A 15,535-nucleotide genomic window follows, 5' to 3' on the forward strand; every position below is an offset into this window, starting at 1 on the left:
GGTCACTTTTCACCCTTGTAGCTATAAAATAAAAATTCTGTAGAACAGAAATAGATTGTACTACTGAATTAACAAAAGTTATACTAAAGTATCATGTTTAAAATATATATATATATATATATATATATATATATATATATATATATATATATATATATATACACACACACACAGAGTTAAGCTGTTGCTGTTACCCTGTCTGGATTTTAAAAGTGTGCTGATATATATATATATATATATATATATATATATATATATATACACACACACACACACATCCATATATATATATGTGTGTATATATGAAATACACACACACATATATATATTATATACCTGCACACATCTAAAATGGCCTAAAGCAGACATCCATGTAATTACAGCTGCAAAATGAAGACATTTTGCAGAGAACATTGTATCATAGTGCATTCATTTGCAGTGGATCTTTGTTCCTTTTTACTGTGGTAATTTTAGAAATGAGTGTCAAGTTTGAAATTAGATCTGCTAAGTTGGGGTTTTGCTGCTTGAACTCTGCACTGGGTCCTCAAATAAACTGATGTGAATGTAGTATTTTTCCCTGTGTGAAGCAGCAGCCACACCCCAACAGAATAGGAGGGAAAATCTAGAACTGTTTCAAGTTTTATATTTTTGTATATGAAAATAATATAATAATAATAATAATAATAATTTTGGTCTGAACACTCAAAAGAACTTCCTAGATACAACTTAGTTTTGATTTGTTGAATAATTAAACCCAGAATTGTGACATTACCTGCTGTCACAAATTAATATGATAGGCCAAAAAGATCAAATTAAGAGAAGTTTATTTTTATCATTTTACTGAAGTATAACATACACACAGAAAAGTACACATATGTGTATATACAGCTTGTTGGGTCTTCAGAAACTTAACACACCCATGTAACCAGCATCCAGATAATGAAACTGAACACTACCAGTACCCTAGAATTCCCTCTTATAACGCTTTCCAGTTAATACCTGCTCCCCAACAAGGACATCCACTGCGGTGATTTCCATCATAGTTTAGTTTGCCTAGTTTTGTACTAAATATAAGTAATATTAAATGTACTCTATTGTGTTTGGCTTCTTATGTGGGACTCATCAATATTGTTGCAAGTAACTATATACTGTTGATTCTCACTGCTATATAGCACCCTAATGAATGAATATACCACAGTTTATTTGTCCATTCTACTGTTGATGGGCATATTCAGATAGTTTCCAGTTTGAAGCTATTACCAACAGTGCTGCTATGAACATGCTGGTATATATCTTAGGATGAACATATGTACCCATTACAGTGGATATACTGTGTATATATATATACTGTGTCATATATATGTCAGCCACCCCTGTCATCACCCAATAAGCCAATGAACAAAGTGGCCATGATGGCAGGGATGGAGGTTATGCATGGTCTCAGCAAAACAGACTGGAAGTGGAATTGCTGGGTCTTTAGGGTCCAGGGAAATGGAATTGCTGGGTCTCTTTTCCATCTCAGTGAAACTTCTAGGGTTCCAGTGGTATGAGAGATATGCCTTATAAGGTAAAGGATAAGTTGTTGCATCTGGCCCCTCCTACAACCAAAAAGGAGACAACATCTAGTGGGCCATTTTAGATTTTGGAGTCAACATATTTCCTCATTTGTGTGTACTACTCCAGCCCACTTACTAAGTGACCTAAAAAGTTGCTGGTTTTGAGGGAGTCTCAGAACAAAGAGAAGGCTCTGCAAAAGGTCCAGGCTACTGTGCCACTTGTACCATATAATCCAGCAGATCCAATGGTGCTTGAAATGTCAGTGGCAGAAAGAGATGCTGTTTGGAGCTTGCAGGTGAATAATCACAGTACAGGCCCTGAGGATTTTGGAGCAAAACGCTGCCATCCTCTGTGGGTATTTACTCTCTTTTTGAGAAATAGCTTTTGCTCTGCTACTAGGTCTTAGTAGAGATTGAATATTTAACCATGGGCCACAAAGTTACAATGAGAGTTGAGCTACCCATCATGAATTGTGTGTTGTCTGATGCGCCAAGCCATAAAGTTGGCTGTGAAGAGCAGCACTCTGTTAGCAAGTGGAAACAGTATATATGAGACTGAGCTCAAGCAGGCCCTGAAGGCACAAGTAAGTTATATGAGGAACTGGCCCAAATGCCCGTGGCCCCTACTCCTGGTACATTATCTTCTCTCGCCCTGCCTGCTTTAATGGAATCATGGGGAGTTCTCTATGGTCAGGTGGCTGAGGAAAAGAAAGCTAAGGCTTCATTTACAGATGGTTCTGCAAGATATGCAGACACCACCTGAAAATGGACAGCTATAGCACCTACGGCTTCTTTCTGGGACATCCCTGAAGGAAACTGGTGAAGGGATATACTTCAAGTGGGCAGAACTTCAAGCGGTACATTTGGTTGTTCACTTTGCTGGAAGGAGAAATGGCCAGATGTGTGATTATATACTGATTCATGAGCTGTGACCAATAGTCTGGCTAGATGGTCAGGGACTCAGAAGGCACATGATTTGAAAATTGGTAACAAGAAAATATGGGAAGAGGCATGTGGATAGAACTCTCTGAATGCGCAAAAAACATGATGATATATGTGTCCCACATGAATGCTCAACAAAGGGTTATCTAAGCAGAGGAAAATTTTCATAATCAAGTGGATAAGATGACCTGTTATGTGGATACCCGTTAGCTTCTTTCCCCAGCCACCCCTGTCATCACCCAATAAGCCAATGAACAAAGTGGCCATAGTGGCAGGGATGGAGGTTATGCATGGTCTCAGCAAAACAGACTTCCACTCACCAAAGTCAACCTGGCTACAGCCACTGCTGAGTACCCAATCTGTCAGCAGCAGAGACCAACACCTAGTTGGTCTCTGATATGGCACCATTCCCTGGAGAGGTCAGCCAGCTACCTGGTGGCAAGAGGTTGATTACATTGGTCCACTTCTGTCATGATCAGGGCAGCATTTTATTCTTACTGGAATAGTAAGAATAAATTACTCTGGATATGGATTTGCCTTCCCTGCACATAATGCTTATGCTAAAAATCACCAACCAAAGATTTATGGAATGCCTTATCCACCATCATGGTATCCCACAACATTGTTTCTGATTATGGAACTCACTTCACAGCAAAAGTAGTTTGGCAATAGACCCAAGCTCATGGAATTCACTGGTCTTACCATGTTCCCCACCATTCTGAAGCAGCTGGCTTGACAGAATGGTGGAAAGGCCTTTGGAATACTCAGTTACAGCACCAACTAGGTGGCAATACCTTGCAGGGCTGAGGCAAGGTTCTGCAGAAGGTTGTGTATGCTCTGAATCAGCAACCAATACATGGTACTGTTTCTCCCATAGCCAGGATTCACAGGCCCAGGAGTCAAGTGGTAGAAATGGAAGTGAGACTATTCAATACTACCCCTGGTGACCCACTAGCAAAATTTTTGCCTCCTTTTGCCATGACTTTATGCTCTGCAGGTCTAGAGGTCTTAGTTCCAAAGGGAGTAATGCAGGAGTCACAACAATGATTCCACTGAACTAGAAATTAAGAGAGCCACCTGGCCACTTTGAGCTTCTCATGCCTCTGAGTCAACAAGCAAAGAAGGAACTTACTGTGCTGGCTGGGGTGATTGATCCTGACTACCAAGGGGAAACTGGACTACTACTCCATGATGGAGGTAAGGAAGAGTATGTCTGGAATACAGGAGATCATTTAGAGCATCTCTTAGTACTACCATGCCCCATGATTAAGGTCAATGGAAAACTACAGTAACCCAATCTAAGCAGGACTACTAACAGCACGGGCCCTTCAGAAATGAGGGTTGTGTCACCTGACCAGTTAAAGAACCACAACCAGCTGAGGTGCTTACTGAGGGAAGAGGGAATATGGAATGGGTAGTGGAGGAAGGTAGTTATAAATACCCGTTATGACCACATGACTAGTCAAGCAAATATCTTTGTTTTCTTCTCTCTCTCATGCCCATATCATATAACATAAGTTGTATTAATATCAGTTAACTTTATATCGTAGTATTTAAGTTATATGATATCAAGGAGAAGAACAAACATCACCCATCCTCTTCTGGGGAAGGAGTTAGCACATTTTCAGTTTTATGTACAGCAGTTGTATTATGTTAGGCAGAATTATGACTTTGTTATTGTCTTTATTTGGAGATTAAATATGGTTTAAGGAAATGTGTATGAATGCATAGTTGACATGGAGTGGACTGTGATGGTTAGTTGTATGCGTCAACTTGGCTAGGCAACATTACCCAATTAAATTAAATACTAATCTTGGTGTTGCTGTGAAGGTATTTTGTAGGTTTGGCTAACATATGTAATAACTAACTTTAAGTAAAGGAAATTATCCTTGATAATGTAGGTAGGCCTCATCCAATCAACTGAAAGACCTTAAGAGCAAAACTGAGGTTTCTCTGAAGGAGAAAAATTCCTCCTGAGGACTTACTGTATCATTAGCTCCTGCCCAAGAGTTTCCAGCCTGCCCTAGAGTTTTCAGCCAGACCCTCCAATTGCATAAGTCAATTCTCTGAAATAAATCTCTTTGTATACATATACATATATTGTGGCTATATATGTCCTACTAGTTCTGTATCTTCAGTAGAATCCTGACTGATACGGCATCTACTATTCCCTACCACTATGCTAAAAAAGCTATCAGAGATAGACATAGAAAGAAGTCTAGTATGTGGTTTCTGTCCTTTAAAAATTCATAACCTAAAGAATATGAAGTCAGCATTGTAAATTATGTCAGGTAGTAGTATATTATTAAGTGTCAAATGAGTGTCATCGAATTAAGTAGTGAAGGAACTTAGAGAAAAATAAATAGATCTCTGTGGACTTCAGGAGTGCTCAGGGCACATTCTGTGGAGGAAATGGGGACAAGGATCAAGTTATACATAACCTATTAAGTTTCAATTGCTTCACTGCCTGCTTACCTTTCGAAGGTGCCCAAGCTCCATTGAGTAATTAGACATTCTGCCTGATATGCAGTGAGAGAAGTACAGAAAAACCTAAACTTGGCGTTTAGAAGCCTTTAAAGATTGAATTCCTCTCCATCACTTGGAAGCAGTGTGATCTTAGACAAATTTCATACTATAATACTTTAAGCCTCAGATTTTTAATATATTAAATGAGGACAGAGTATACATCCTGTCATCATAAAGTAATAGTAAGAAATAAAGAAGTTATAATAAGGTGCCTTTCAAAGAGGAAGTGCTCAACCAATGTTAAGTGAATGCAAAAATATCTCCATATCTTTAAAAATGAAATATCTACTAAATATGAAACCCAACAACACTAAATTTCAGATAGTTATAAGAGGAAGTATCCTAGATAAACACACTTTAAATCAATGGCATAAGCTAATTTTTCAAGAGATGAAGTATGTGACTTTCAAAAAACTATTTTGCTCAGGTTCTGAAACTTGACCAAGTTTTTAATAATTTTACCATTTCCACTTTATGCCAGAACTCTCAGAATACAATCTATAATTGAACTTCCTGTATACATAAGGAATTTACAATTAAAAAATGTTTGGTGTCTTCCAAAAAGTAGGTTGTGTATTAGTACTACAGTACCTTGAGGAGTATCTTTAGGAAGAGAATATTTCTTCTTCCTTACAATAACAGCTTTACTTTCCACTTGTCTAGTTCCTGGTGATGCTTTAATAATACAACATATTTCTGATGTATCTGAAGGAAACTGCAAAAGAAAAAAGCAGATATTGCATAATTTTTCCAGGTACTATATCTATAGATTGTTTTATTTTATTTCAAAGGCAAAAAGTCTCAATATCCATATATTTCATAGATATTAACAATAGAAAGCATCTATGAAATGCTTATTTCACTCAAGACACTAGGTAATTGGTTTTAAAACATTTGCTTATGTAATATTCACAAGAACCAGCAAAGCAGATTATATTACTCCCATTTGTAAAACAAGGAAACTTATGTTCAGAGAGGTTGGATAACTTATTTAAAAACAGAGAGAAAGGGGCTTCCCTGGTGGCGCAGTGGTTGGGAGTCCGCCTGCCGATGCAGGGGACGCGGGTTCGTGCCCCGGTCCCGGAGGATCCCACATGCCGCGGAGCGGCTGGGCCCGCGAGCCATGGCCGCGGAGCCTGTGTGTCCGGAGCCTGTGCTCCGCAACGGGAGAGGCCACGGCAGTGAGAGGCCCGCGTACAGCAAAAAAAAAAAAAAAAAAAAAACAGAGAGAAAGTAATGAGTTGAGATCCAAGCACTCCAAAGTGGGAGAGAAAGTTTACAGGATTTACTTAGTTAAAACATAAATATAATGAGGAATATTTATTTCTTCTATAACTGATGGATTAAATTAAATCACCTTTTTATACCACTTTACATTCCATCCCCCATAGCACTAACGTATAGTCTTTCCAGTGGTTACCTTTATCACTTTTTTTTACATTGAAGTATAGCTGATTTATAATATCATGTTAGTTTCAGGTATACAGTGAAGTGATGATTCAGTTTTATATATATATATATATCTTTTCAGATTCTTTTCCCTTATAGGTTATTATAAAACACTGAGTATAGTTCCCTGTACTATTCAGTAGATCCTTGCTGGTTATCTATTTTATATATAGTAGTGTGTATATATTAATCCCAACCTCCTAATTTATCCCTCCCCCCACCCCCCTTTACCCTTTGGTAACCATAAGTTTGTTTTCTATGCCTGTGAGTCTCTTTCTGTTTTGTAAATAAGTTCATTTATATTGGTTTTTTCTAGATTCCACATAGAAGCGATATCATATGATATTTGTCTTTCTCTGGCTTACTTCACTTAGTATGATAATCTCTAGGTCCATCCATATTGCTGCAAATGGCATTATTTCATTCTTTTTTATGGCTGAGTAATATTCCATTGTATAAATATACCACATCTTCTTTATTCATCTGTCGATGGACATTTAAGTTGCTTCCATGTCTTGGCTACTGTAAATAGTGCTGCAATGAGCACTGGGGTGCATGTACCTTTTCGAATTATAGTTTTCTCTAGATATATGCCCAGGAGTGGAATTGTAGGATCATATTGTAGCTCTATTTTTAGTTTTTAAAGGAAACTCCATAATGTTCTCCATAGCAGCTGTACCAATTTACATTCCCACCAACAGTGTAGGAGGGTTCCATTGTAGTTTAGATTTCCATTTCTCTAATTAGCAACGTTGAGCATCTTTTCATGTGGTTTTTGGCCATCTGTATGTCTTCTTTGGAAAAATGTTTATTTAGGTCTTCTACCCATTTTTTCATTGGGTTGTTTGGTTTTTTGATACTAAGCTGCATGAGCTGTTTGTATATTTTGGAGATTAATCCCTTGTCGGTTGCATTGTTTGCAAATACTTTCTCCCATTCTGTAGGGTGTCTCTTCGTTTTGTTTATGGTTTTCTTTGCTGTGCAAAAGCTTTTAAGTTTAATTAGATACCATTTGTTTATTTTTGTTCTTATTTCCATTACTCTAGGAGACTGATCCAAAAAGATATTACTGTGACTATGTCAAAAAGTATCCTGCTTATGTTTTACTCTAGGAATTTGATACTATCTGGTCTTACATTTAGGTCTTTAATCCATTTTGAGTCTATTTTTGTGCATAGTGTTAGAGAATGTTCTAATTTCATTCTTTTACATGTAGCTGTCCAGTTTTCCCAGCACCTCTGATAACACTTCTGAGCACCAACAAGGTCACAAGACCCAGCCTAGCCAATCAATGTATTCCATGCCGCTAGACACAGTGACTGGCTCAGAACAGGACACCATAAATGGGCCAACAGGAAGAAAGGAATGCTAAACCTGAGATTGTGACAAAAAACCAGAATCGTTAAAGGGGGCCAAAATGGTCCCAGATTGATACTCAACCCTAGCTAGACTTGTAGTAGAAACAGATACAAATCTTAGGAGGATGAGATCCCCAATTTAGGTCCATAGGATTCTCATCAAATAAGAGCAACAAAATAAATGATCAGGGTCAAGGTCAGTGTCAGAGTTGTTCTTCAAGATTCAGCTCAGAATAGTTTAAAGCAGAAATGATGGACAAAATACATTTCACATCCTCATATGATTTCATTATAACAACAAGAAAGTAAGTACCAAAGGGGCTGTGAAAAACGCTATTGGTAATTTGATAGGGATTATCAGTTAATTTAGACAATATCCCATCAAGCAGACCGTCTCTAGAATAAAGAAATACTGTATCTTTCAAACATAACATATCTTGTCTCTTAGAACTCAGAAGTAGAGATACATATTTATGAAGGGCTCCTCCTATTTTAAATAAAGATTATATAGAAACCTCTTCAAATGTAAAATTCATATCATCCTCTGAAGTGGACATCTGCAATTTTCCTGCCCAGCATTCATTTTCCATCCTTCTGATACTGAACAGTACCAGAGTTTTCTTGGGAGAATCTACTCATTCAGCCCTTTGGCTGGTTGGAGAACCACTGGGAGAGACAGAAAGGTTGAAGAAACCTGGACTTCACTCATGAGGAGTGCACAGGTACTGGCTTGCCCCCAGGCAGGTAAGACAGAGGTCTGCCCTAGCAGCTGCTGGGTTTCCAGCAACCACCTCACAGCACTCCCCAACCTGAGTGAAGTGAACGCCCCAGCACAGCTCACTCCATGCCACAGTGTGGCACTGAATCTAGGGCAGCAGCTCAGGGGAAAAGACTCGACCTTGGGATGCAGAGGTGACCCAGTTCTGGGGCAGAGCCAAGGTAGAGCAGCAGTGGTGACTGCTGGTATTTACTCAAGCAGCGCCCCGGAAGCAGCCCAAACTTCTGACAACAGCACAGCCACTGGGTTTCCCCGTGACCACCTCGCTTTGTACCCCAGCCCAAGCTGAGTGTGGCTCACTCCATGCCACACCACAGGTCTATATCTGGAGCAGCCACGACCTGGGAAAAAATGTGACGAACACAGGCAAAGCATTGGACTTCTGTAGGTACACAATCCCTCCTTTGGGGCAAAGGTTCCTGGTGCAGGGAGAAGGAAAAACAATTAAAAACAGAGCCAGCATGAGCCCAACCCTCAGGGCTTCTACTCCAGCAGCTTGGGATCAGAACCCGCTGTGACTGGGTTGTGACAGCCATGCAGCAGAGAGGAAGTCCTGCCTCACAGCCTGTGCAAGTTCTAGCCCCTCCATCTCCAGCCCCACCTCCTCCAAGGTGATAGTTGCCAGCAACACTGAAGAAAGGCGTGACTGGTGTCCACATCAAATCCATCCCTCTCACCAAAGGCATTGAGCACATACACTCTACAGAGAAAAACTCCCATCTAAGAACACCCCTTCAAGACCATAACAGGTAACTGTTTGATTTAAATTCAAAGAGGCAGAGAAAGTTAAGTAAAACAAAAAGGCAGAGAAACTGCCCTCAATTGAAAGAGCAAGGGAAAAAACCCTGAAAAACAAACAAACAAACAAAAATAAGCAATTTACCAGATAGAGAATTCAAATCATTGGTAATAAAAATGTTAACTGAACTAGGAAAAATAATTGATCTAAACACTGATCATTTTAACAAGGAAAGAGAAAATATAAAAAAGACATCATCAGAAATGAAAAATTCAATAGCTGAAATTAAAAAACACACTAGAAGGAATGAATAGCAGACTAAGTGATACAGAAGAATGCATAAGTGACCTGGAAGATAAAATAATGTAAATCATCCAATCAGAACAACAGAAAGAAACACAAATAAAAAAAAAAGCAATCTATGAGATCTTTAGGATAATATTAAGTGTGACAACATTCACATTATAGGGTTTCCAGAAGGAGAAGAGAGAGAAAAGGGGACTGAAAATGTATTTGAAGAAATTAGGCTGAAAACTTCACAAATCTAGAAAATGAAACATATATCCAGGTACAGGAAGCACAGAGGGTCCCAAACAAGATGAACCCAAACAGACCCATAGCAGGACATGTCATACTTAAAATGGCAAAAGTTAAAGATACAGAGAGAATTCCAAAGGCAGCAAGAGAAAAACAGAGTCATATACAGGGGAATCCCCTTTTCACTATCCCCTGATTTTTCTGCAGAAACTTTGCAAGCCAGAAGGGAGCAGCATTATATTTTCAAAGTCCTAAAAGGGAAAAACCTACAACCAAGGGTACTCTATGCAGTAAGATTGTCATTTAGAATAGAAGGAGAGATAAAGAGCTTCTCAAACAAGGAAAAACTATAAGAATTCATCAATATTAAACCTACTCTAAAAGAAATGTTGAAAGGTCTCTAAATGGAAAAGAAGTAAGAATCTAGAGGAAAGAGAAAATTCCACTAGGAAAGGCAGGTATATAGTAAGGATTGAAGATTACTTAAATAAACCACCGTTCAGATTAAAAGACAAAATATTGTAAGAGCAACTACAACTACAATTACCAGCAAAAGGATAAGCATGAAGATGTAAAATTATGACATCAAAAACACAAAATGTTGGGGAGGGGAGTAAAAAATGGAGATCTTTTAGAATGTGTTTGAACTTAAATGAATACAAGTTTAAAACAAGTAGATATAATCATGGGTCAATATTATTTCTATGGTAACCACAAATCAGAAAGCTACAGTAGATATAGAGAAATCAAAAAGAAATGTACCCAAGTACACTACTAAAGAAAATCATCAAACCACAATGGTAGGAACAAAAAGAAGAAGAAATCAACAGAGAACAACTACAAAAAACAACTGGAAAAAAGTAATAAAATGGCATAAGTACATACCTACAATAATTACTTTTGTGTCAATGGACTAAATGCTCCAACCAAAAGACATAGCATGGATGACTAGATTAAAAAAGACTCTTCAGGGGCTTCCCTGGTGGCACAATGGTTGAGAATCTGCCTGCTAATGCAGGGGACATGGGTTCGAGCCCTGGTCTGGGATAATCCCACATGCCACAGAGCAACTACGCCCGTGAGCCACAATTACTGAGCCTGTGTGTCTAGAGCCTGTGCTCCGCAACAAGAGAGGCCACGATAGTGAGAGGCCCGTGCACCGCGATGAAGAGTGGCCCCCGCTTGCCACAACTAGAGAAAGCCCTTGCACAGAAATGAAGACCCAACACAGCAAAAATAAATTAATAAACTCCTACCCCCAACATCTTAAAAAAAAAAAAAGACTCTTCAATATGCTGCCTACCTGAGGCTCACTTCAGGGCTAAAGACACACACAAAACTCAAAAACTGAAAGTGAGGGGATAGAAAATATATTTCATGTAAACAAAAACAACAAGAATGTAGGGGTAACAATACTCATATCAAACAAAATAGATTTTAAAACAAAGGCTATAACAAAGATGAAGATTAATTATCATTCACAATGATAAAGGAATCAATACAAGAAGAGGATATTATACTCACTAACATATATGCACCCATACAGGAGCAACTACATATAGAGAGCAAATACTAACAGACATAAAGAGAGAAATTAGCAATAATACAATAATAGTAGGGTACATTAACACCCCACTGGCATCAATGGACAGATCATCCAGACAGAAAATCAATAAAGAAACAGTGGTCTTAAATAACCCAATGGACTGGTTATACTTAATGCATATCTATAGGACACTAAATCCAAAAACAGCAGAATACACATTCTTTTCAAGTGCACACAGAAAGTGCTCCAGGATAAATCACATACTGGGCCACAAAACAAGCCTCAAAAAATTTAAGGGGATAGGAATTATTATCATGCATTTTTTTCCAACCACAATGGTATGTAAATACAAATCAACTACAGAAGGAAAAATGGGAAAAGAACAAGCGTGTGGAGACTAATCAACATGATACCAAAAAACCAATGGGTCTATGATGAAATCGAAGAATAAACCAAAAAATACCTCAAGACAAATGAAATGGAAAAAAAAGTTCCCAAAATCTACGAGATGCAGCAAAAACATTTCTAAGAGGGAAGTTTATAGCAATACAGCCTTCTTCAAGAAACAAGAAAAATCTCAAATAAACAACCTAACATTCCACTTAAAAGAATTAGACAAAGAACAAACAAAGCCCAAAGTCAGCAGAAGGAAGGATAAAGATTAGAGAGGAAATAAGTAAAATAGAGATAAGAAACAATAGAAAACATCAAGAAAACCAAGAACTGCTTTTAAAAAAAAGATTTAAAAAATTGATAAACTTTTAGCCAGGTTCATCAAGAAGAAAAAAGAGAGGACTCAAAATAATTAATGAATGAAAAAAATAATAATAATTAATGAAAGAGAAGAAATAACAACTGACAACAAAGAAATACCCCCCCCCAAAATCATAAGATAATACTATGAACAGTTAGTATGCCCACAAATTGGACAACCTGGAAGAAACTGACAAATTTATAGCAACATACAACCTGCCAAGACTGAACCAAAAAGCTACAAATAATTTAAACAGACCAATCACCTGAAGTGAAATAGAATCTGTAATTAAAAAAAAAACTCCCAGCAAACAAAAGTCCAGGACCAGAGAGCTTCACAAGGGAATTCTACCAAACATATAAAGAAGAATTAATACCTATCCTTCTCAAACTATTCCAAAAATTGAAGAGGAAAGAACACTCTCAATTCATTCTATAAGGCCACCATTGCCCTGATACCAAAAGCAGACAAAGACACTACAAAAAAAAGAAAATTACAGGCCAATATCTTTGATGAATATAGATGCAAAAATCCTCAACAAAATATCAGCAAACAAAATCCAGTAATATATAAAAAGGATCATATACATGATCAAGTTGGATTTATTCTAGGGTCACAAGGACAGTTCAACATTCGTAAATCAATCAGTGTGATACACCACAATAACAAAAGGAAAGATAAAAATCACATGATCATCTCAAAAGATGCAGAAAAAGCATTTGACAAAATTCAACATCCATTCGTGATAAAAACTCTCATCAAAGTGGGTACAGAGGGAACATATCTCAACTTAATAAAAGTCATTTACAACAAGCCCACAGCTAATATCATAATCAATGGTGAAAAGCTGAAAGTCTTTCCTCTAAAATCAGAAACAACACAGTGGGCAGAAGATGCCCACTCCCACCAATTCTATTTAACATAGTAATGGAAGGCCTAGCCACAGCAATAAGGTAAGAAAAACAAAGAAAATGTATCCAAATTGGAAGAGAAGAGATAATACGATAGTTTCTATAGAAAATCCTGAAGCCTCCACACCAAAATTAGCAATAATAAATAAATTTAGTAAAGTTGCATGACATGAGATTAATATACAGAAATCTGTTGCATTTCTATACACTAATAATGAAATAATGGAAAGAAAGTAAAAAAAAACCAAAAACAATCCTGTTTAAATACACATAGAAGAGAATAAAATAACTAGGAACAAAATTAACCAAGGAGGTGAAAGACCTATACTCTAAAAAATATAAAACACTGATGAAAGAAACTGAAGATGATACAAAGAAATGAAAAGATACCCCGTGCTCTTGGATTGGAAGAATTAATATTTTTAAAATGGCCATACTATCCAAATCAATCTACAGATTTAATGCAATTCCTATCAAAATAAGCATGACATTTTTCACATAACTAGAACAAATAGTCCTAAAATTCATATGGAACAACAAAAAGACCCTGAGTTGCCAAAATAATCTTGAGAAAAAAGAACAAAGCTGGAGGTATAACCCTTCCAGACTTCAGACTATACTACAAAGTTACAGTAATCAAAACAGCAGAGTAGTGGCACAAAAACAGATACACAGATCAATGGAACAGAATAAAAAGCACAGAAAGAAACCTATACAACTATGGTCAATTAATCTATGACAAAGGACACAAGAATATACAGTGGAGAAAAGACAATCTCTTCAACAAGTGGTTCTGGGGGAAAATGAACAGCTACACGTAAAAGAATGAAATTAGAACATTTTCTAACACCATTTACAAAAATACAAAATTACAAAATGGATTAAAGACCTAAATACAAGACCAGAAACCATAAAACTCCTAGAAGAAAACAAAGGTAGAACACTCTTTTACATAAATAGTGGCAATATTTTTTGAATCTGACTCCTAAGGCAAAGAAATAGAAGCAAAAATAAACTAATGGGACCTAAGTAAACTTAAAAGCTTTTGCATAGTAAACGAAACCATAAACAAAATGAAAATACAACCTACAGAATGGGAGAAAATATTTGCAAATAATATGACCAACAAGGCGTTAATATCCAAAATATATAAACAGCTCATAAAACTCAATATCAATAAAAACAAACAACCCAATCAAAAAATGGCTAGAAGACCTAAATAGACATTTTTCCAAAGAAGACATACAGATGGCTAACAGGCATATGAAAAGATGCTCATCATCACTAATTATTAAAAAAGTGAAAATTGAAACAACAATGAGATATCACCTCACATCTGTCAGAATGGCTATCATCAAAAAGTCTACAAAAAACATATGTTGGAGACGATGTGGAGAAAAGGGAACCCTTGTGCACTGTTGGTGGGAATATAAAATGGTGTGGCCATTATGGAAAACAGTATGGAGGTTCCTCAAAAAAAAAAACTGAACTACCATTTGATCCAGCAATTCCATTCCTGGGTATATGTGCAGAAAAAATGAAAACACTAATCTGAAAAGATACATGCACCACAATGTTCACAGCAGCACTATTTACAATACCTAAGACATGTAAGCAATTCAAGTGTCCACTGACAGATAAATGGATAAAGAAGATGCAATATATACATATATATATATATAAAATGAACCATTAGCTATAAAAAAGAATAAAATTCTGTCATTTGCAGCAATATGGATGGACCTAGAGAATATTATACTTCATGAAATAAGTCAGACAGAGAAAGACAAATACTTTATGACATCTCTTATATGTGGAATCTAAAAAAATAATAATACAAATGAATATATATATACAAAACAGAAATAGACTCACAGATAAGAAAACAAACTTGTCGTTATCAAAGTGGAGATGGCAGGGGAGAGGGACAAATTAGGGGGACTGGAGTAACATAAAAACTACTATGCATAAAATAGATTAACAACAAGGATATATTGTAGAGCACAGGGATTATAGCCATTATTTTACAATAACTTATAATGGGGGTACAGTCTGCAAAAATACTGAATCACTATCTACACAACTGAAAATAGTATAATATTTTAAATCAACTCTACTTCAATACAAACAATTAATTACTTTTAAAAATTAAAATAAGATAAAATCAGCAAAAGGAAAAGGCACATAGGGTGGAGTCCAGAAGAAAAGGCATACAGAACTGAATTCAGGAGGATAAGCTTCCAGTTGTCCACTCCTAGTTGAAGTCACATGGAGAACACTTACTTCTCCCATGTGCAAAGTACTGCCAACCAGGGAAGCTCAGTGAGCCTTGGCATCAGGGTTTCTATTTGGAGTCAGTCACATAAGCATGCAGTGCCTGCATGACTGACCTCAGCTACTCAGACCCCAGTCCCCCAGAGGTCAAACTGATACAAGGTG

General features: G+C 37.0%; 1 protein-coding gene across 1 annotated transcript in view; it reads right to left on the reverse strand.

The window, feature by feature from the left end:
- The window catches only part of MEIKIN (meiotic kinetochore factor), a 125,350-nt gene that overhangs the window by 13,420 nt on the left and 96,395 nt on the right, over positions 1-15,535 (reverse strand). The window contains exons 12-13 of the mRNA XM_060094389.1: positions 5,616-5,739; positions 4,974-5,017 (exon numbers count right to left, since the gene is read on the reverse strand). Coding sequence (XP_059950372.1) covers positions 4,974-5,017; positions 5,616-5,739 — 168 coding nt within the window. The remainder of the gene's footprint in view (positions 1-4,973; positions 5,018-5,615; positions 5,740-15,535) is intronic.

This window comes from Mesoplodon densirostris, chromosome 3 (assembly GCF_025265405.1).
Source record: "Mesoplodon densirostris isolate mMesDen1 chromosome 3, mMesDen1 primary haplotype, whole genome shotgun sequence".
NCBI classification, from domain to species: Eukaryota; Metazoa; Chordata; class Mammalia; order Artiodactyla; family Ziphiidae; genus Mesoplodon; species Mesoplodon densirostris.